Source organism: Pleurodeles waltl, chromosome 12 (assembly GCF_031143425.1).
Source record: "Pleurodeles waltl isolate 20211129_DDA chromosome 12, aPleWal1.hap1.20221129, whole genome shotgun sequence".
Classification (NCBI taxonomy): Eukaryota; Metazoa; Chordata; class Amphibia; order Caudata; family Salamandridae; genus Pleurodeles; species Pleurodeles waltl.
In genome coordinates this window covers 243,924,415-243,945,931 of record NC_090451.1, presented here as the reverse complement: position 1 = coordinate 243,945,931, position 21,517 = coordinate 243,924,415, and the positions used below count along the sequence as shown (strand labels likewise).

General features: G+C 44.8%; 1 protein-coding gene across 2 annotated transcripts in view; it reads right to left on the bottom strand.

Annotated features, from left to right (window-relative positions):
* The window catches only part of ADAT1 (adenosine deaminase tRNA specific 1), a 250,049-nt gene that overhangs the window by 170,603 nt on the left and 57,929 nt on the right, over positions 1-21,517 (bottom strand). For both annotated transcript variants that reach the window (XM_069217496.1, XM_069217497.1), the window contains 5 exons: positions 19,031-19,099; positions 17,977-18,031; positions 16,038-16,168; positions 10,066-10,960; positions 9,295-9,443 (listed from right to left, as the gene is read on the bottom strand). In XM_069217496.1, coding sequence (XP_069073597.1) covers positions 9,295-9,443; positions 10,066-10,960; positions 16,038-16,168; positions 17,977-18,031; positions 19,031-19,099 — 1,299 coding nt within the window. The remainder of the gene's footprint in view (positions 1-9,294; positions 9,444-10,065; positions 10,961-16,037; positions 16,169-17,976; positions 18,032-19,030; positions 19,100-21,517) is intronic.

Sequence of the window (21,517 nt, the reverse complement as noted above, 5' to 3'; positions counted from 1 at the left end):
CCTTACTTTGACCAACCCCTTTGAGACTTTTTCAGCACAGGTGCAGGTATTAAATGACATTGAACTGGTATTGGGCTTCAGGATTAACAAAGGAAAACCCCACATACTCAATGTGACCGTCCGCCTGTCCCCTTCCACTTCATTTCATTTCATTTCATCTCTACAGCCAAAAGGTTGTTGTTCACAAGCATGCTATCGCCAAATGAATCTACGCAACTTATATCACTGTTCTTGTCAACATCATCTGTCATTGATGCTCTTGATGGAGCAAGTGTGCTTAGCCACTGACGGTGAATGTTTCATTTGAGCACTTGTCAACAAGGTCATTGATGAATGTGCAATCATAGGTGAGGCTGTGATCAATTAATTTCTCACTGACAGGAACAAGGGGATGCTAATAAAAATGCATCAGCCAAAGAAAGGGTATTTAGTGAGGAATCTGTTTATGAACCAGCCATCAAAAATGTTGCTGTCAACACGGTTGATTGACAAAACCATTGTGGAAAACCTGCAACCAGGTTTTGATAAAGATATAGAGGGTTTACTGCTGTAAACAGCAGACTTTTCTCAGAGGAAGACTGAGGGCCTGATTCTAACTTTGGAGGACGGTGTTAAACCGTCCCAAAAGTGGCGGATATACCACCTACCGTATTACGAGTTCCATAGGATATAATGGACTCGTAATACGGTAGGTGGTATATCCGCCACTTTTGGGACGGTTTAACACCGTCCTCCAAAGTTAGAATCAGGCCCTGAGTGTGCTCTGGGTCATCACCTTGGTCGCCAGCTCGACATGCTTTCTTTTGTAATGCTTTTAAGGGGTTCACATGGTGGTGCACTGCGCCCTCGCTTTTGACCTTAGAAGTGAGCTTCGTTGAGGATAGAAGGATAAGTTACTTACCTGTAAATCCTAGTTCTCTTCCAGGGGTATCCTCATCAAAGTCATAAACATTGAATATTCCTGCCCTCGTGCGGGGACCCCGGAGCATACATAAAATACACACACGTATAAGTATGAAATATACACGAAAAATATATCGCATTTTTAGTAGACAATTTTCATACCAAACTCATGTATACATGTGTACAACAGCAATGCAACTATATTGATAAACAGGCTAAAATGCTTTATTTCTATTGAGCTTTTTTTTTCTTTCTTTTTTTTCAAAACAGTCCCTTTCAAATGTACAAGAAGAAAAAACTTTCCAAAGCCCCATAGCTGGGCCCAGGGAGAGAAGCAGTAGCAACACCAGTGAAAAAAGAGAAAAAACTACATTGAAAACAATGGAGCATTATTAGCCAATAGGCTGCATGCAGGTTAACACAGCAGAACCACAAAATTTGGCACCGTGCTTTTAAGACCCTGAGCACCTCCAGTATCCCACCATGCCTCAGGGGTGAAGGAGAGGTGACAGTTGGTTCACAGTTAGGTCAGTACTTTTTTACGGTGACAACGTATCCAACAGATTAGAGAGATGGTCTGTCCTGCACTTCTAGGAGACTTGCGTCCGGAGAGGAGGGTGGTTGTTTATGACTTTGAGGAGGATACCCCTGGAAGAGAACTAGGATTTACAGGTAAGTAATTTATCCTTCTCTTCCAGTGGATCCTCAGCAATAGTCATAAACATTGAATAGATTAGCAAGCCCATCCGTTATCTCTGCGGACTGTTTAATAGAAGTGCAGGAAAAGATATACACTATGCCAACAAATTTCTCAGAGACACTTGCCCAACTTGAGCGTCTGCTCTGGCATCTGAGTCCAAACAGTAATGCCTAGTAAATGTATGTACAGACTTCCAGGTAGCAGCCTTACAGATTTCAGGGATCGGAACATTATTAAGGAGGGCAGCAGTAGCCGCTTTTCCTCTTGTCGAATGAGCCTTAGGCCTAGCCAATAACTGTTTGTTAGCCAATTGATATGCAGTAACAATACATGAAACTATCCATCTAGATATGGTTCGTTTCGAGGCTGCATCGCCTGTTCTCATATGACCGTAATTTACAAATAGGTGGTGAGATCGTCTAATCAATTTGGTCTTATCCAAGTAAAATTTTTAGCACTCTTTTCAAATCCAGAGAGTGCAAAGCTTTCTCTGCCGGAGTATTCGGATTGGGGAAAAAAGTTGGTAGTGAAATAGTCTGATTAATGTGAAAATCCGACACCACCTTCAGTAAGAATGATGAGTTCGTAGAACCGCTCTATTTTCATGGAAAACCGTGTACAGTTCCTTGGAGGACAAAGCCTGAATTTCACTGACCCTCCTCGCCGAAGTAATGGCTACAAGAAAAGCTGTCTTCCACGTAAGGTGTTGTAAAGAAGCTTTGTGGATAGGCTCGAAAGGAGGGACCATGAGTCTAGATAATACTATGTTTAGTTCCCATGGAGGCGAGGGTTTTCGAATGGGTGGAAAAACCTTCATCAAACCTTCTAAGAAATCCTTGACTACTGGTCTTGTAAAAAAGGATTCCTGAGAAGGTGACTTACGATAGGCTGTAATGGCAGATAAATGTACCTTAATAGATTACACTTGCAGACCCGATTTCTCCAGATGGAGCAGGTAAGACAATATGACATCCTCCTGAGCCAGAATAGGATTCTGAACCTGCTGACAACACCATATGTAGAATCTCTTCCACTTGAACGCTTAAGAGCGCCGCGTGGAAGCCGTCTGGACTCCTTTAAGATGTTCATGCATTCCTGCGAGAGCCCTAGATGCCCATACTGAAGGAATTCAGGAGCCATGCCGTCAAGCTCAGAGAGGGAAGGTTGGGGTGAAGTATCCTGCCTCCCAGCCTGCAAAGGAGATCCGGTCTGCACGGCAGCCTCTTGTGCGGTTGTTCTGATAGGTTGAGGAGATCTGTGTACCAGAACTGACGAGGCCATTGCGGGGCTATGAGAATCATTCTGGTGCTGGATCTGTAGAGTTTGTTTATCACAGCTGGTATGAGGGGAATCGATGGAAAGGTGTAGAGAAATATCCCTGACCAGTCGATCAACAGGGCATTCCCTCGAGACCCCGGATGGTAGAACCTGGACGCGAAGTCTGGGCATTTCTTGTTTATCTCGTCTGCGAAGAGATCTAACTGAGGCCGACCCCATTGAACGAAGATGTCTTCGGCGACCTCGTCGTGAAGAACCCAATCGTGGGCGTCCTCGAGGGTTCTGCTTAGAAAGTCCGCCTCCACGTTTTGCTGCCCTGGGAGGTGAATTGCTGTAAGAGACATTCCCCTCGCTATGAGCCAATGCCAAATGGCCTGAGATTCCTGAGACAGGGGGAGGGATCTCGTCCCTCCTTGCTTGTTCAGATAATACATTGTCGTCGTATTGTCCGTTTGTACCAGGAGAGATTTTCCCTGAATCGATGGAGCAAATGACATCAGAGCCAGATGAACCACTCTGAGCTCCAGCAGGTTGATATGGTATGCCCTTTCTTTGTTGGACCACAAGCCCTGAGCTTGAAGGGAACCCAGATGAACTCCCCAGCCCTGAAGCGACGCATCCGTTACCAGAGTGTCAGACGGGATTGGCTGATGAAAAGGAACTCCCACTGACAGGTGATGTCTGTGCATCCACCATCGTAATGATTGTCGCGCTCCTACCGGAAGAAGCATTCTGTCCTCCCAGTGGCCTGTGTGTTGATTCCAGTTTTCCTCCAGAGCCTCTTGGAGAGGCCTCATATGCAATCTGGAGTTCGGAACAATGAAAATGCAAGAAGCCATGGAGCCCAACAGAGATGTCAACTGACGGGCATTAGGCGCGGGGGAACCCAGAAGGTCTTGACACTTCCTCCTTATTGATAACAGTCGCTCCTCCGAAGGATACACTCTTTCGAGCTCTGTATTCAGTATTGCTCCCAGGTAGTGGAGGGTTTGTATTGGGATGAGGGTGGACTTTTGGAAGTTGACTTGTAGACCTAGAGATCGGAAAACACTGAGCACAATGTCCAGATGGTTTTTCACCTGTTCCGGAGAGGGGGCTTTCAGTAGCCAGTCATCTAGGTATGGATAAATGAAGATTTTCTGCTTCCTTAAATGCGCCGCTACCGTTGCTACGCATTCGGAGAATGCGTAAGGGGCAGATTTTAGGCCAAAAGGGAGCACCTTGAACTGACAGTGTTGGGAGGCTATCACAAATCGTAGGAATTTCCGAAGTTTGGGAATGATCAGGATATGAAAATACACATCTTGCAGATCTATGGAGCACATCCAGTTTCCTCGATGCAGTTGAGGGAAAATCTGGTGGAGAGCCAGCATCCTGAACTTTTGTTTCTTTATGTATTTGTTCAGCAGCCTCAAGTCTAGAATCGGTCTGAAAGCTCCTTCCCGACCTTCTTTGCTACTAGAAAATAGCGGGAATACACCCCCTTTCCTCTTTGTGTGACTGGAACCTTTTCTATTGCTTTTTTCGGTAACAGAGTATGAATCTCTTTGCATAATAAGCTCATGTGAGCAGGACTGGATTTGGTTGGTGGCAAGTGAGGAGGAGGTTGCCGGAAAAGAAGGGAGTATCCACTCTCTACAATGTTCAGCACCCATTTGTCTTTTGTTATGCCATGCCACTCGTGAATGAACGCTGTGATACTTCCCCCAACCGGAGTGGTGTACGGTGTTAAGGAAAGCGAATCCTCATTGTTTTGCGGGGGCTTGGGGGCAGACTGCTGAGGTCTGCTTGAACCTCGGTCTCTTGTGGCTTTACGAGACTGGAAGAGGGGACGCCCTTGTTTCTGTTGTGGTCTCTGGGACCAATGAGGGGTTTGAACCCTCTGTTGTAACGGGCACCTGTCGTAAGGCCTGTACCTTCGCCTGAAGTCTTTCCTCCTCTCGAGGCCCACTGCCCTCATGGTGTCAACCTCCGCCTTCATACGCGCCATCTCCTCATCCGTGTGGGTCCCAAACAGCGAGTTTCCGTTAAACGGAAGATTCAAGATACGCTGCTGCGCTTCCTGTTTTAATCCTGTGAGTCTTAGCAAGGAAGATCTTCTCGCACAAACCCCATGCGTGTAACCATGTGCTGCCAAGTCTGCACCATCTGCTGCCGCACTGATGATCTGATTGGACACCAGACTTCCTTCCTGAAGGATCTCCTGAAAATCCTGCCTGTCCTCTCTAGGCAGCTTTTCTGCAAACCTGCTCAGTGAGTCCCAGAGTGACCCATCGTATCTACCTAGGAGTGCGGAGGCGCTGGAGACCTTCATTATTGACGCCGCCGTGCCACACATCTTCCTTCCCAGAGAGTCCAGGTGTCTACTCTCCTAGTCCGGTGGAACCGTAGAGGATGACGCCACTGAGGGGGTCATTCTGACCCTGGCGGTCAAAGACCGCCAGGGCCGCGAATGACGGAAGCACCACCAACAGGCTGGCGGTGCTTCCCTGCCCATTCTGACCGCGGCGGTAAAGCCGCGGTCAGAAAACCGGGTCCGGCGGTTTCCTGCCGGATTTCCCCCGGCTGGGCGAATCCGCCATGGCGGCGCTGCAAGCAGCGCCGCCATGGGGATTCTGACCCCCTTACCGCCAGCCTGTTTCTGGCGGTTTACACCGCCAGGAAGAGGCTGGCGGTAACGGGTGTCTAGGGGCCCCCTAACAGGGCCCCAGCCTGCTTTTCGCTGTCTGCCTAGCAGACAGTGAAAAGCGCGACGGGTGCAACTGCACCCGTCGCACACCTGCAACACCGCCGGCTCTATTCGGAGCCGGCTTCAGTGTTGCAGGCCCCCTTCCCGCTGGGCCGGCGGGCGCTAACAATGTTTGCGCCCGCCGGCCCAGCGGGAAGGTTGGAATGGCTGCAGCGGTCTTTTGACCGCAGAGCGGCCAAATGGCGGTTCCCGCCAGGCGGGCGGCGACCGCCGCCCGCAGGGGTCAGAATGACCCCCTGAATGTGTCTTACGGGCTGCAGCCAATATAACTGAGTCTGGTGGTGGATCAGCCCTGAGAAACAAAGGATCTTGATCAGGTGCCTTGTATTTCTTTAAGATCCTAGCGGGAGCTGAACGGAGGTTTGCTGGTGTTAAAAAAGTCTCCATGGTTGGTTGTAGAAGACCAGGCACCAGCAGTAACAATTTCTTTGAAACCGCCCTGTGTTGCAGGGTTTCAAAGATTACCGACGAGGAGGTTGAAGGCTCTGGGACCTCAATATTCAGCTTTAGTGCTCCCCTGAGAAGCACCTCGTTGAAAGTTGTGATGTCGTCCACCGGGGAAACTCTAGCTGGTGGAGAATCCGTTAGAGTCGGGAGTACCCTCTTACTGAAGACCCCGACGATGTGGACCAAGAAGGAGACCTTCTGTGACGGCGCGATCTTGATCTTCTCTGGGAGCGTGACCTGCTCCTAGATCTTGTTGTAGTGCGCCGAGGCCTAGTGGCAGACTGGCGAGACGCAGAACGAGCCCGTTCTGTGTGCCCTGTTGGCGATGGTGTCCTCGGGAGAGAAGCTGACGGTGAGTACATTCGAGAGTATTGAGAGTCTGGAGAAGTAGGCGTTTTATTAAGACTCTCCAACCACCTTGGCGATAGGTTTATGGGCGAGACGTGCCCAGACGAAGCGGCTCTCGACCGCCTCAACGATCCACCCCTTATGGAGACCACTGGACTTGTTGGAGTGATGTCCTTATCAGTCGGTGGTAACCGGCACACTTCTCCTTGCGAGATAGGCCGCACCTGTGTCGACGTCGAAAGATGTACCGACGTCGAAGGGAGTACCGTGGACTGCTCAGGTCTCGACGTCGAGCGCCTCAACGGTGACCGGTGGTCCCTTGAACGCGATGTGCTCGACGCCGTGTGCCTCGCCGTCGAGTGATGGGCCGCTGACGACGGAAGTCTCTGCTCTCACCGTTGAGGAGATCTCAACGCCGTCTTCCGTGCCGTCGAGGGATGTGAGGCCTTCAACGGCGAATGAGCACGGCGGTGCTGGCTCGACGTCGATCGGTGGGTTGCCGTAGACGGAGATCTGCCCTTATGATGGCTATGTACCTTCGACGTCGTATCCATCGACGTCGGTCGGGTCGCCGTTGACGCCGATCTGTGACGATGCGATGGTGGCAGCGATGACGTCGACGGGGAACAGACAGGCACCTTCCTACCACCTGACGTCGATCTAGCCTGCCTCTCCTGAGAATGGCTTGTTGGCTGCCTGGGAAGTGAAGAGGACAATGTCTTCTGCCTCTCATGAAGACCATGAAGCCTGATTTTCTCTCTGTCCTTCAGAGTCCTTTTTGACATGTTCTTGCAGTGTCTGCAGGTGTCAGGGCAGTGGCTCTGAGGCAAACACAATACAGAGAGAGTGTGGAATAGACTGGGCCTTCTTCCCACAGGAAGGGCACTTCACAAAACGAGAAGGCATTTTCCAGTCAGGAAAAAATCCCTTGACTCAGACAAAGGTGTAAAACGTTGAGTGAAGATAGACAAAATGCTGTTTTTAAATATTTTTCTGTGAAAAACTCAGAAAAATTGAGCGCTCAATGCTCCAGGATCCTCTCAGAAGAAGCCGGAAAAAATAACTGACCTAACTGTGAACCAACTCTCACCTCTCCTTCACCCCTGAGGCATGATGGGATACTGGAGGTGCTCAGGGTCTTAAAGGCACGGTGCCAAATTTTGTGGTTCTGCTGTGTTAACCTGCATGCAGCCTATTGGCTAATAATGCTCCATTGTTTTCAATGTAGTTTTTTCTCTTTTTTCACTGGTGTTGCTACTGCTTCTTTCCCTGGGCCCAGCTATGGAGCTATGGGGCTTTGGAAAGTTTTTTCTTCTTGTAAATTTGAAAGAGACTGTTTTGAGTAAACAACCCCCCCCCCAAAAAAAAAAAACCATAGAAATAAAGCATTTTAGCCTGTTTATCAATATAGTCTGCATTGCTGTTGTACACATGTATACATGAGTTTGGTATGAAAATTGTCTACTAAAAATGCTATATATTTTTCGTGTATATTTCATACTTATGCATGTGTGTATTTTATGTATGCTCTGGGGTCCCCGCATGAGGGCGGGAATATTCAATGTTTATGACTGTTGATGAGGATCCCCTGGAAGAGAACCCATTTTTTTCCCTCTACCCCTGTGAGTTTTAGTGAGAAGGACTTAGTAATTTCACATTCTTAGAGTATTAGGATTAAGTACTGAAAGTGGGTACACTACACATGGGGGCTGTTAGGAGGGTCTGATCGGGATTAAGAAGCAATGTAAAGTAAATGGGTCCAGCCTTTGACAAAGCCTACTGAGTTTCCCAACACTCTTCTTTCCCGCAGCAGGCCACTGTGAGAATACGAAAAGTCATCCCAGCATGAACCCCATGTGCGCACACATTCTTAAAAATAGCTTGCTGCAGTATTAACAGAACATGAGTGGAGGCAAGAGTGTGATGGGGGAGGCCACATTTTAAATAAAGGGAGCAATTGGATGGGAAAGGAGGAGGGTGACAAGAAAGCAAAGAGAAAGAGGGAGAGATAATAGTTCCTCTTGCACTGTAATACAGGGCCTTGACATCAGCATTGGAACAACATAAATCATTCAATTAAAACTGAGGTAAGCAAGGCAGCCATCAAATCCTGAGCAATGGCAGAGCTAAAGCCCACTCATAATAGAAACAAAAGGTCTCTTGCCTACAAACAGCTAAACTTATTAGAAAGTGCTACCTAAAAAGGGACACAGTCACCTTGCCAGCCATTGCAGCATAAGTATTTCAAACGTAATACTAGGTGAATAAATATTCCCTTGGCCCTGCACCCGCTATGAGACGGATCTCCATTAAAAATAAAGCTTTGGAGGATTACCCCTAGGCTCGATGTATGGTAGAGAATCTGAACTATAAAGGTGCTGTCGAGTATGCTGTACATAATACAATGTTAAATGATTGCATTTTCTCACTGCTGTTTTAATATTTCTGACCAAGGATTCTCTGCTTGACCACAGATATTGATTCAAGCATATCAATCTATGAAACATCCAAAGCTGTGAAACTTGTTACTACTCTGATGTAGAAACTTAACTGCATGCACAAAGGGTCGTAAGTTACCCCTTCACTGACTTTATTACTCCTGAAAGTGGCAAGTAAACCAAAACTTGAGTTCCTTTTTAACTAAAAAGGTATTGTTTACAGGTATGAAAGCTTTGTTGATTGAATGAAATCTGTTAACATGCTTCTAAACAGAGAACTTGCTGGACATGCCTCAGATGACAGAAGCAGCTTTTAGTCAGATTTCTTTGGTGCTTATTCTTGATCATGGCAGAGTCCAGGATGATGCCCACATTCCTCACCTTGTTACTGATAGACAAAGAATTAGCGTTGGTAGTGTCAGAGGACTCACCTGCACCACTAGGAACAAGTTTCCCTTTACTTGCATCGTGCACCGGAATGACTGCAAGGCGGCTATGTGGGAATTGTAAACCTGACTGCAGTATTAACACAGTGGACTGAACTTTGAAGCCATCAGGTAGGGATTGGATGTGCTGGCACCTAGACGGAAACAAAAGAAACCATTACATTTCACCCATCCTAAAAGTAAGTCAATAATAGCCTCAATTCCACCAGTAAGAACTGAACAACTGTCAAACAAATGAGGTCAACGATTTGTATGAATCAGGTACACAACATTGGCTGGTATAGGGTAAATGGGAGGGCAACGGATTAAGACAATACATGGCTGACTTAAAAGGCTATGTCAATATGATTCATTAGCTCGGAACAGAAAGCAGTAGTGTCTGCAGTAGGTACAGAGCTGGATATCTCAGCTGATACCAACACCATCACCACCCTCTAATCAAGTGACAGGCTATATTGGAGCAGGGCATGATGTGAGCAAGAAGTTAGACTGGATGAAAGGATGGTATTATTTAACAATTAGAATAGATGATAGATTATTCTTTAAAGAGGAGGTGTGACTGGGGCACACTGTGATAAGTGTTTATCCTAAATCTGGGATAAAGACACAGACAATTCAATAAAAAGCAGACGTAAACACTGAACAATCTAGTCAGCTAGTTCTACATACCAAAGATGACCGGAACATAACGTATGCAGGTGACTGTGTCTCCGTTTAATGCTCTGTCATATCATAAGATGTTGGTAACTACTTTACCTTGTGATAAGAGCTCTTTCCATGGCATCTTGGCTGTAAGGACACTTTCCTATCACAAATGCTGAAAAATACAGAGGCTGCTGCAGGAAGTGCATAAGGAGGGCTCCTTGGCAGCCAAGAACATTCCAGCGAGACATTTTATCACTGCAAGACATAGAGCATGTCCTATCACCACGGCCTGGCTTCACTCGCAGTAAACCCACAAGATGATAGTCCAGCCCCGGATCAAGGCTGTCTTGGAGTTCACCGAGCACACACTTTGCACCAGTTCTATAGACATCCACCACCTTAGCTCCACATGTGGAACCAGTGGTAAAACATTCTGCAGCATTTAGACTGCCCTGAGGTGCAGAGCGTGCTAACGTTAGCTGCTCTCCAGAGGAACAATTAACTCTTTCTCTAATAGTGACTAAATGCAAATTTCCTTCAGACGTGATTGTAGGGGCAGGGGTCGCTTCTTCTCTGAGTGTTGGAGGTACATACTCCACTGCTACATCAGGGATGGAATGTAGAGTGTCTGCTCCTTCATCAGCAACTACCATGGTGGATTCTTGTCCCAAGTGTGCACCCCAAGTTCTGACATTTGCACCTTCCCCAGTGGCAGGAAGCTCATGGTAGCTTCTGTCACTAGACAGCGGCAGAAAGATAGCTGCTTCTTTCATTATGACCTCAGTATCCCATTCTATTTTGTCACTGGCATCATCTCCATCACGTCTCACTCTCTTGCTTAAACCGCCATGTGTCATGTCCCGCAGTTCTCTTTTGTTACAAACAGTAGTCACACGATCAATGTTGTTATGAGTTGATTTTCCTTGCTTCAACAGTTTCTCAGATGTAACTGCCTGGCACGGCTGGTCCTCCTGCTCTATCATTGGTATAATGGATGCATCTCCACCTGCCAAAGGGAAAAAGATAGCAGAACAGAAAATAGTCACAAAACTAATAAAAAACATGTCAATTCTTTTATTAAATATTAGCTAAACAAATTAGTGATTCATCTTGCATTGGCTAAAACTGAGCTTGAATACACTGAGGAAGATGTATATGTGCTTTCTCTAAACGTAAGTAATGACATATAAACAGTTATGCTAATACTGCAGCTATGAGTCTCTCACAGTTGACACAGACCTATACTAAGTGTTACAAACATTTCCAAACCGAGGTCTGAACTGGTTTCTTTGAACATATCACTTTCAAATCATATCTGTGTTGAATGTCACGTGCGTCTTAAAGATGCACATCACTGTAGGAAGCTGGGTCTTTAAATAATGGACAAAGAAGAGATACACTGTGCAAAGAGTCTAGGCAAACCCCAAATGAACTACAGAGGCACAAATGGCACCCCAAATGTTCTCTTTTGTGGTAGTGTGGGCAGAGGCACAAATGGCACCCCAAATGTTCTATTTTGTGGTAGTGTGGGCGAGCAGTTAGGCATATCAGAAGGTAGTGCTAAGCATGTATGCAAACACATAGCCAGTGAGACACACACTCAATAAAGAAATACAACACCAATCTATAAAAATAATTTGTACTTTTTTTGCATAAATCTTTTTATTTTTGTATTTGTGTTTCAGACATGTAAAACAAGCACATTTTACATACATTCACTGTAGTATGAAAGGTTGGAAGCAATACTCCCTGTACAACTTATGTATGTTGAGCGCATTAACTAACAGATTACATAGCCTTAATTAATGACTATGAGTCACGTCCAGTGTCAATGAAGTAGTGTGCCAGTTCTAGGATATACTGCATACTTCCGGGGTGCTCATCTTGCAGAGGTTCATACTACCGTGGGGTATCCTCTTGATGGACAGTTGTTTCATGCAGCGTTATAAAAAAGTGAAGATCCAGCATTAACAGTACATACAACAATAAAACTATAGAAACAATTACCAAAATTGGAGTCTGTTTCCAGCGCCCCCCAGCCCCTACCCCACAACTCCGCAGCTCTATCTGCTCTGCTCATCCAGGTCCCATAGTGCGCGGCCACAAGGTTTTCCTCCCATTTGATCCCCTGGGGCCCCCTCCTCCCTGAGGGGGATGTATGCGGGGCAAGCACACCTCTAGAGGCATAGCAGCTGTTCCCTGCACGTAAGCAGCTTATCTGGTCACCGTCAGTATGTCTTCCACCTCTGCAGCTCCCGTACCTGCCTCGTGTCCCAGCACACGCAGCCTGACTAGCATCGCATCTCAGCCAGCAGCCAGGGGTTATTTACGCTGGCCCAAATTGCTCTCTGCTTCCGCTCATACCATAAAATAGTTTTTCCGTACTTCTTTTGACGGAGGTTCTGTGGATTTCGATCTTCTGGTAATGAGGCGTTTGGTCGTCAAGGGGCCAAGGTCTAGGAATCTTGTGGAGGCTTTATGCCTTTTAGCTGTGGAGAAAAATGCCTAGAATACAGGCTTCCCATGTGGACAACAGCGGGCACACCAGGCATTCAAATAGCCGTACTGATACACCTCGCCAGTGAGGGTTCAACGAATGACAGGACCATAACATATGGAGTAAGTCCACCTCCACTAGTGCACAGCGGGGGCAAGCGGCGTCTAAATGGTGGAAGTACCGATTAATTTTAGCTGGTGTGAGATAGGCCCTATGGAAGATATAAAACTGAATAAGGCAAAAATAAAAGTTGCGCAGAATGTTAGTGTGACTTTTCAATACCGCAGCCCACTCTCTATCTGAACAGGGCTTGGCCAAGTCACCTTCCCAGCTGGCCCACAGTGCGGCACAGGTATGAACTGTGTGTGTACGGAGTGCATCAGTAAACCATCGTATTGAGTGTCTACCCTGCCCCGTAACCTGCATATATGTCTCCCCAGTAGCAAATTGGATTAGCGCACCCACGCTGTATATATCCCCCAGCGTATGCAGCCCAGCTGCATGCCAGGACTCCAGCTCGACTCTGTTCGTAAGCAGCACACCACGTGGCATGCCCAACAGAGCCAATGCTGGAGCATAGGGAGTGATCGTGTTTGTGAGATGTAAGCACCTGCGATAACAGCAATGGGCCACACCCACCAGGAGCGTCACTGGCACCTTTGGCCGCACAAGGGGGTGAAGTAGATATAGTAGGTCAAGTAGTGTCCAGGGCAGTGTCACTGCCGTCATGTTAGACAACTGGAGACCGGAGAGCCACATAGCCGCCCACTGAAGCTGGGAAGCCAGGTAGTATTGCTCCATATTTGGCACTGCCAAACCACCCCAATTCAGAGGCGAATACAATTGTTTTAGCACCACTCTACAACGGCCTTTGTTCCATATGAACTCCTTGATTCTGGATTCCAGCTCCCTAAAAAATTTAGCCGGAACATAATAGGGTAAGTTGGAGAAGTAATATAGCAAACGACAGAGAACCGCCATCTTCAGAAGAGCAACTCTTTCCATCACTGAGAGTGGTAATGTTTGCCAGAAGTTCGTTTGAGCATGGATAGAAGTTACCGCTCGCTTGAGGTTTCCATCATGGAGATCTTCTTCTGTATGGAATATGTTAATGCCCAGATATCACAACAGACCAGGTTGCAAAGGAATGAGTACTCCGGAGAGGCAAAGACCCGGATCTGGTATATCAGGGCTGAAGGAAAACAAACACAACTTCGCCCAGTTAACTCACAACCCAGAGAGAGCAGCAAATCTTTATAGTATGTCCGCATCTTCCACGGGGACATTGTCAATATTCCTAAGGTACAAGAGAAGATCATCCGCGTATAGGGACACAGTAGGTCAACCGTCTCCTAGTGGGATATTCCAGGCCTCACCCTACCGGCGAAGCTCCACTGCCAAAGGTTCCATCGCAAGTGAAAACAGTAGCAGGGAAAGGGGACAACATCGTCGGGTTCCTCTGCCCACCTAAATTGGTTCAGAAATAGCCACACCAGCCTTAACCCTAAGCTGAGGTCGGGTTTATAACAGTTTCACCAGTTGCAAGAAACTGAGGCCTAGGCCAAAGCACCGCAGCACCTCAAACAGCTAAGGCCATTCCAGAAAATCGAAGGCCTTTTCAAGGTCGAGTACCAGACAGCCCGACCTAGGCCAGTCTTGCATGACATAGCCAGAGGTTACAAACGTACCACTGCTGTACCTAATTATGGTACAGGCTGTAATCACCTCAGCAACTGGTCGGAAGCATGTTGCCAGCTCACCAGAAGCAGACAGGATTAGTGATGCATGCTGCAAGCAACCCAATGTAGGATCATAACTGTTCTAAATATGAACTGCAGCTAAAAGCTGAGTCAAATCCATCCTGTGGGTGCATTCCCCAATAAGAGGAAGTGTGTTGTGAAAATGCCATTCACCTGAGGAAATGTAAGCATCAAAGTCCTCTAGAGGAGAAAAGATCACATTCACACAAATGATTGCTGGTCAGTAGTGCTAAGCCCATCTATGGTCTATTTGAGTATTTTCACAGGTTTTTGTTGTCTCTTACTTTGTATTTACTTTGGAACTGCTTCTTCTCAGTTTTCTATGCCAAGCACTGTTGAATTATACTAAGGCCCCTGCCATCAGCATTCCATAAGGATTCAGTTCAAGACATTCAACACCTTTTCAAGCCTCAAAAAATCATAAAAATGTTACCCGACCTCCAGGTCTAGTGACTTTAATAATCTATTCAACCTAATGATAATGTACGTGATCCATAAACTGCTCTCAAATTGTGTGATCCTAGACAAATACTTTATTCTTCATAATCACACATGAAAGTACCTTCAAATATGTGAGTTTCAGCAAGTCTAAATGTGTTTGATTTAACAGACTAAAGGTTTGCTCCATGTAGGTTACAAATGACCTCAAATTTGCCTCTTGGTTCATCAATATCATTGTTATCACGGCGGGGGCAGGAATGTTTTTAAGGTCTAGTTTAAAATCCTTACTTTTTTATAAATATATTACTAAACAAGATTTGGACACAAACTTTCTCACTAACGTCCATTTTTACTGATAAAACTATATAGTGTATTAACAACAATGTGGAGAAAAACTTATCATTTGCAAATCACTAAGTAGTGTTCAGATTTGTTTTCATCCTATCAAATATTTTTTACTACACAAAATTACAAAACATGTGCTTTCCTAACTACTGAAATATATTGTAAAATACTCATTCACAAAATATTTAAATATTGTGTGTAAGGAAAAAACTGACATCCTACAACCTTCCATTTCAAACTTGTTGCAAAGCACAGTTCACTTTACAAAACCCTCCAACTTTGGAGTCAGAGAACGAAAAGTAAACATTAATCTCAAGATACAATAAGCAGCAAATTGCAAAAAGAAATACGCTAATATCTGACCTCTGCCTTTGAATGCTGAGCAAATGTGACAAGATAAAAACAGTATTTAAAGGCATCTTTACGGCTCATTTACTTTCTGGGTTAACAAAACAGCTGTTCTTTGTCAGCTTGCCAGAACAGGCCAGTACTCCCTAAAAATTGCTCGTCCTGATAAAATCTGACTCACCATAGCGAGTGGGCAAGTAGATTTCTTGGGGCCTGCTTTTCTCAGAAAAAGTACCTTAATGTTACTTACATTCCTTGATCTTTCCAGTTCCTTATTCACTCTTGCTTGAGTACCACACCTAGCAGTCCCATGAAAATTTGAGCCAAGCAGGGGCTGGCCTAAAGATCAGTTTCCTTCGTAAGCAAATCTAACACCTGCACACTATATAGATCAGACTTAGGTCATCTTCTGTACTGCCAAGACAAGAGCTTAGGATATTTGCGCTTGTAATCAGGGGAGATTGCCATCAGTGACAGAGTATCACCTCGCAATCTGTATCCCTTGATGCGTAACGCCCACTCTCTTCAGTGCAAACTATAGGAACACTTCTTTGTTTCATAATGCTCACAGCTTGAAAGTAGCTATAAGGTGGCATGTCATCGCAAACCAACAGCATGCAAAAGGTAGTTAAAATGATGTTGCAATGCAAGGGGTGCATAAAAGATCCATCAATTTTGTTCAGATTACTCACATGGGGTGTGACTGGAGAAAAATATGAAAGAAATTTCAGACTTAAGCCTCCACTTTCCCTTCTCCGTGCCTTGAATGAAAATGCTGTTCTGTGTGTGAGATACTGCTAGTGAGAACTGATGCAGGAGGTACCTGTAAAATGAAGGTGTAGCAATTAGTAAATGAGTGGTGGAATTGTCTTAAATTCCCTATATTATGCATTGTCAGTTCACTAACTACATTATAGAGTGCGCTGGTTACCCTTCATCTTACATTCTAGTCAGTTTAGAACTGTTCTTAACCTTCTTCTGCGCTTGCACTGCTCCCACAAATCAAGATAAGGATAACAACTTCATCTGTAGCTTCCAATTTTAAATTCCTTTAAATTTACTGAGTTTGAAAACTTTCACTTTTCAATTTCGTTTTCTATGTATATGTGTTTTATTAATCTACTAATAATATTTAATGTCTAAACAGTCTTAGAACCCCTGAGTAGTTGTCACAAGTCTTCCATAGGTCCACAGCCTACAGGTTAAGAGAATTTGCAGATAACAAGTACCCATACTACACTTCCTAATCTCAACTCCAGATTCATGGAGGTTGCTTCCACTTGTACAAACATACTTTTTCACCAATGACCACTCTTAAATTAGAGGTATGCAATACACATGCTTGAGCGTCATGCACCACAAAACCTTTACAGAGCCTCTGCTTTCAAGTTGAGGGATGTGCAGTCTAGACTTTGCATCACCTTTCGCTTCTTGATTGCCCATCGCTCAACTAGTTCATGCTGCATCCCTTTGAGCACCATAGATCATCCAATGTCAATGTTGCCCTTCTTCCACATGTGCACACTGCATCACTGTGACAGGTTCCGCTTATATGGTATCACTCTGCGTGAAAACCTCAATGTCATCTCATAGGTCAGTCTATTGGGCAGCTCTTTGCCACCCTATCAAACACATATTGGATGCTGTTCAAGCAATTTAAAGCGTGTCCATTCTGTCCTCCATCATAAACTAAGAAGCAACGACACACCTTTGAAAAACAGCAAATGTCAATCACCTTGGAATTTTGATCTCTATATCTATTCTGACACACTAGGGTATGACCCTGATTTCCCCAGGTCTATGGCCACCAAGGCATAGGTGACACAGTGCCCTTGGAGTCTGTCATGTTCCCCCATCCTTGCCACATCAGCGAGAGTGAAATTGATCTGTGCTCCCATCTTCAGCTTAAATCTGGTGATACTGACCTTTAGCTTGCAATGCCTTATCTTTTTTCAGCCATGTCACTGGACAGGTAACAGTGACCTGAGGCCTTTAGTTAGTATTCCTTTTTCCCTACTCACATAACAAGCAGGAACCGTACAATTCTTCCCGAGATACAAGAATAACTACTTCATAAAATGTTCCCTTGTGTATGACAATGAGGTGCTGGTTAGTGCAGAACCCAACAGCTCAAAAAGGCAATCTACATTGGCAATCAGCAATCTTCCTTGTCAAATTCAATTAGTCATAAATCTTTTTGTGTTAGTACGCCTGGTAATTTTCAGGCTTGAACAGTACCACTGGGTTTGCACTTATAGTCTTATGTCTTCAGTGATACAGTTCAGTGCTGAATTTATGGGCCTCCCTCTTAGTTGCCATTACATTCAATCCAAATTTCACATTTTCCAGGTCCCACCACAAACTAATTTTTTGGCATTCAGCTCTTCCCTTCTGACTACCTGCATATTCCATTACTATGTTCCTTACCACGTAAGAGCTAGTAAAGATCTGCTAAAATGTTCTTAACAATTTATTTCGCTCATTAGAGTAAAGGTGACAAGAACTGTACCTTGTCTCTTAAACCCAAGAATTAAATAGACATAAGAACTAGAAAGATTCAACCAATAAATAAGGAGAGATAGTTCTAACTTGAATGTTTGGTGAAGATCATGATTCAGTGAATATACTTACCTATGGAAACTTCTTTTTGCAATAATCTCTGCATGGCTGTCATTGAGAGCATCACCTATGGACAACAAATGGAAACACTCATATAACATGCACAGTCCTAGGACTACCACACTACTACGACTTAGTGCTAAGGGAGAGGGCCAGAAAATGTGCACACAGGATGAAAGAAATTAAAAGAAACAGTGTCAAATGTATGTTACGTCCTCCTACATAGTTACATCTGATGCAGTGAAATACACGTCTGATAATTAGTTTCAGCAACATAGCTTACTTAATGTAAATATTATCTTACGTATAATGCAGTGCTTGGGTGAAGAGTGAGCAATGGCAATATAAAAGAGAGTTAGGCCTAAGACCACTGGTTTGACTCCAGCCACAGCCATTCCTAAAAGAGAAGGCTGGAAAATTAAATACGATAAGGGCAGTAAATGAGATGAGCAATTTGATTACTATGCAGTTGTGTTTAAAGTTGCGGCTTTCAGTTGGCCTACCAAATTTTATGACATAAGGCAACATTTTAAGTTAACAGGTCAGGCAACCAAAGACACAACATGCCCTGGAAAAAAAAGGAAGATATTTCACTAAATGAATGCATGGTCAACTTTTTAACCTCTTTTTTGGTTGTTGAATGTTCTCATCTCATTATGTCTTAGACCGCATTGAGTGCACACAATTGCTGCTGTCCTGAACCTGGCACTGGTGGTGTGCAAGGTCCAGATGATACATGTCGGGTGGAAAATGTATGGACCACATTCTCTAAAATCCCTTGGACAGGTTTTGCATAGTGAAAGGAAAGGAAGAGGCCTCCCTTTTAAAATCTGATATTTTGTTAACTTCAAAACTGTGAATTCTTGGCATGGCCTAATATTAGTTCTACATGTTTCCCACATTTCAAGGGTCGGTGAAATGTAAACTAGCTGAATAACACTATTGTTTGGCATGTTCTAAAAATAAAGAAGGTTAGCACCTCTTGGCCTTTTAAGGAAAATTGCAATTCATATGTTATGCACAAAACATCCATATATAACAATTTCATGCCCAATTGCCTGCTTACCTCCTGTGCTCATTTTTGACTGGCCAATGCATTTTGTTCCTGTCCCCATGGCTACAACCTCCATAGGAACTGTGGAGAAAAATAAATGCTGTGTGTCTTAGAATTGTTCTTGGCAAGTTAATATTTGAAAGCCTCTAAACAAAGCTTTCAGTAAAACATTGAAAGACTTTAATAGACTAAAGAAGCAGAAATCCCCTGAATTCTCAGATACATAGAAGTTGAAACACGCTAATGTCACTGACCTGATGATACAAATGTTTGAAAAATCATATTTTAATTACTTTCCCAAAGAGTATACAAAAGGAGGAAAGGCAGTCCATTGACAGAAGAGTTTGGAGACCAAAACTTGAAAAATCTTTGTCCCTCACTTAAACTGAATGGAAAGTTCCCCAAATTGTTTTCTCTACACAACTGAGCAAAATTAGGTACAGACTTTATCTGGTTGACTGGACCCTAGAGTTGGCAGCACAGTACCCCAAAATAAGAGATGTTCAAGAGTTGCACATCGGCACTTGGTCTTCTGAACAGTCACAATGTAAACTCCAATGTCCATCTAAGCTCATTGTGAGTACATTTGTTATCACTTCAAATTATTTTCATTTGATTTTAGTATAGCTCAACATATATTGCTTTGGGCCTCACCGATCAGCCTTTACCGTGCTATTCCATAACTAAACTATCAACTTGAGCAGGAACCAACAGGCGCCCTATACCTCCGCTTCTGCCCCCCAAACACTAACTTACACAAGTGAAGGTCTGGGAATGTGGGCCAAGTATAGTTGTGGGAATGAAGTGTAAGTGATGTCTAGTGCATGCCAGAAGGTGCCAAGCCCTAATACGTGCTTCTGAAAATCACCAGTCTGCTGTTCTTTCCAGAGTGTGTTGGTATGTGCAGTTAGGTGGTGAGTGGATGTTAAAGACCTGAACAGCCTGCAAGTCAGGATCAGTACTCTCAGTTGAACAACTAGAGATTCTTCTGGTACGCAGGTGTGAAAAAGAGGTGCTCCACCCTCACAAAGTAATCCAGCAAGGGTTTCTACCTTGCTCTGAATTTGCACTCGGTCAGGTTATGTGTTCTCAATTCCAATGCCAAGAGGCGTCAAAGTTTACTGAAACAGAGAACAATACACAGGGGTTCATTCCTCCTTTTTCTAGAAAACAGCAATATGTGTTTTGCTGTACTCCAGCATATGCATTGACAGTGGCCAATGTGTCTGACATCATACCCTTCAACTAGTCTGGTTTTAACTTGAACAGACCAGGCCAAGGTCAGTGGGGAAGGTGTGCCCAAGGTCCCTTTAATGTTTCCAATGACTTCCATTCAGAATGTCTGTTTTACTACACACAACCACCATATGTGGAGAAAAGTCCCACTATCTTTATCACAGTCTGCATTCTTTAGCTACAGTAGGAAAGAGGTGGCATAGCTGCACCAGGATCATGCACCAATGCTACATTACCTTGTAGGTGGATCCAATGCTGCTACAATAGATCATGGGAAGTATCAGCCCTTAAGTTGTCCCACATATCATTTGAGATCTACCTCCCAGTTCTGTTGGTAGGGCAACTTCTCCAATTGCCCTGCTAATCAGAAACATTGGGTATATGTTGGAGATCAGTTTCAAAGAGTCTACGCAGTTCTGGGTGAGTTTTTTGTAATGAGTCCAGGGTTGAGTTGCCGCTTTTGTATTAGGTGAGCGCAAAGTCAAATGTCTTAGTTGGTAGTATTAGATCCAATTGCTTAAGGAATACTGTAGTTCAAAGGACTGAAAATGGCCCAGGCAGAAGCGTTATCTTAGAGTCCTGCCTTAATGTTTTTCACAGTGAGAGAAGGCTTCCCCCTCCCACACATTTTTAGCAGAAGTAAATGCTGGGTTATAAAAGACTGACAAACTCAGCAATAGGAATGTGGTTAGGCACCCTCTCATCCCCACTAGGTCCCACACCGCTGCAACCGTCTTCATAGGAGTGGACAGACAGGCACAGCATGGATGTGGTGTCCACCAAAACCAGGCTTAGTCCTGGAAGGAATGGCCTACCACTGCACAATTAATAAACAGCCAATTTTTCTCATTCTCTCTCACTGTCCACTATAAGATGATGTGAAGATATGCTGCCCTGTACTACCCAAGGATCCAGACATGCCCGGACCCAGGCTTAGGGTGCCATCAGGACGCTCTCTGCGATACAGCACCTCTCCCATCCCCAAAGTACATGAACCTGCTACACATAGCTTCTATGTTACCTGTATGAATGCTAAATGGAGAAGACAGGAAAAGGTAGCAGACTCTAGGGAATATATACATTTTAACAATACTGACGCACCATAGCCATGAAATGTACAGAGGGCATCACTGTCTGCAATTCTCAGATATTTGCTTTCGAAGAGTCCACTAGTTGGCCCTTCTCCATTTCCTTGGCATGACTGTCGAAGTCAGCAGGCAGGCTGGCAGGGTTGGCACCGAGACAGTCACTGGTCATAAGTTC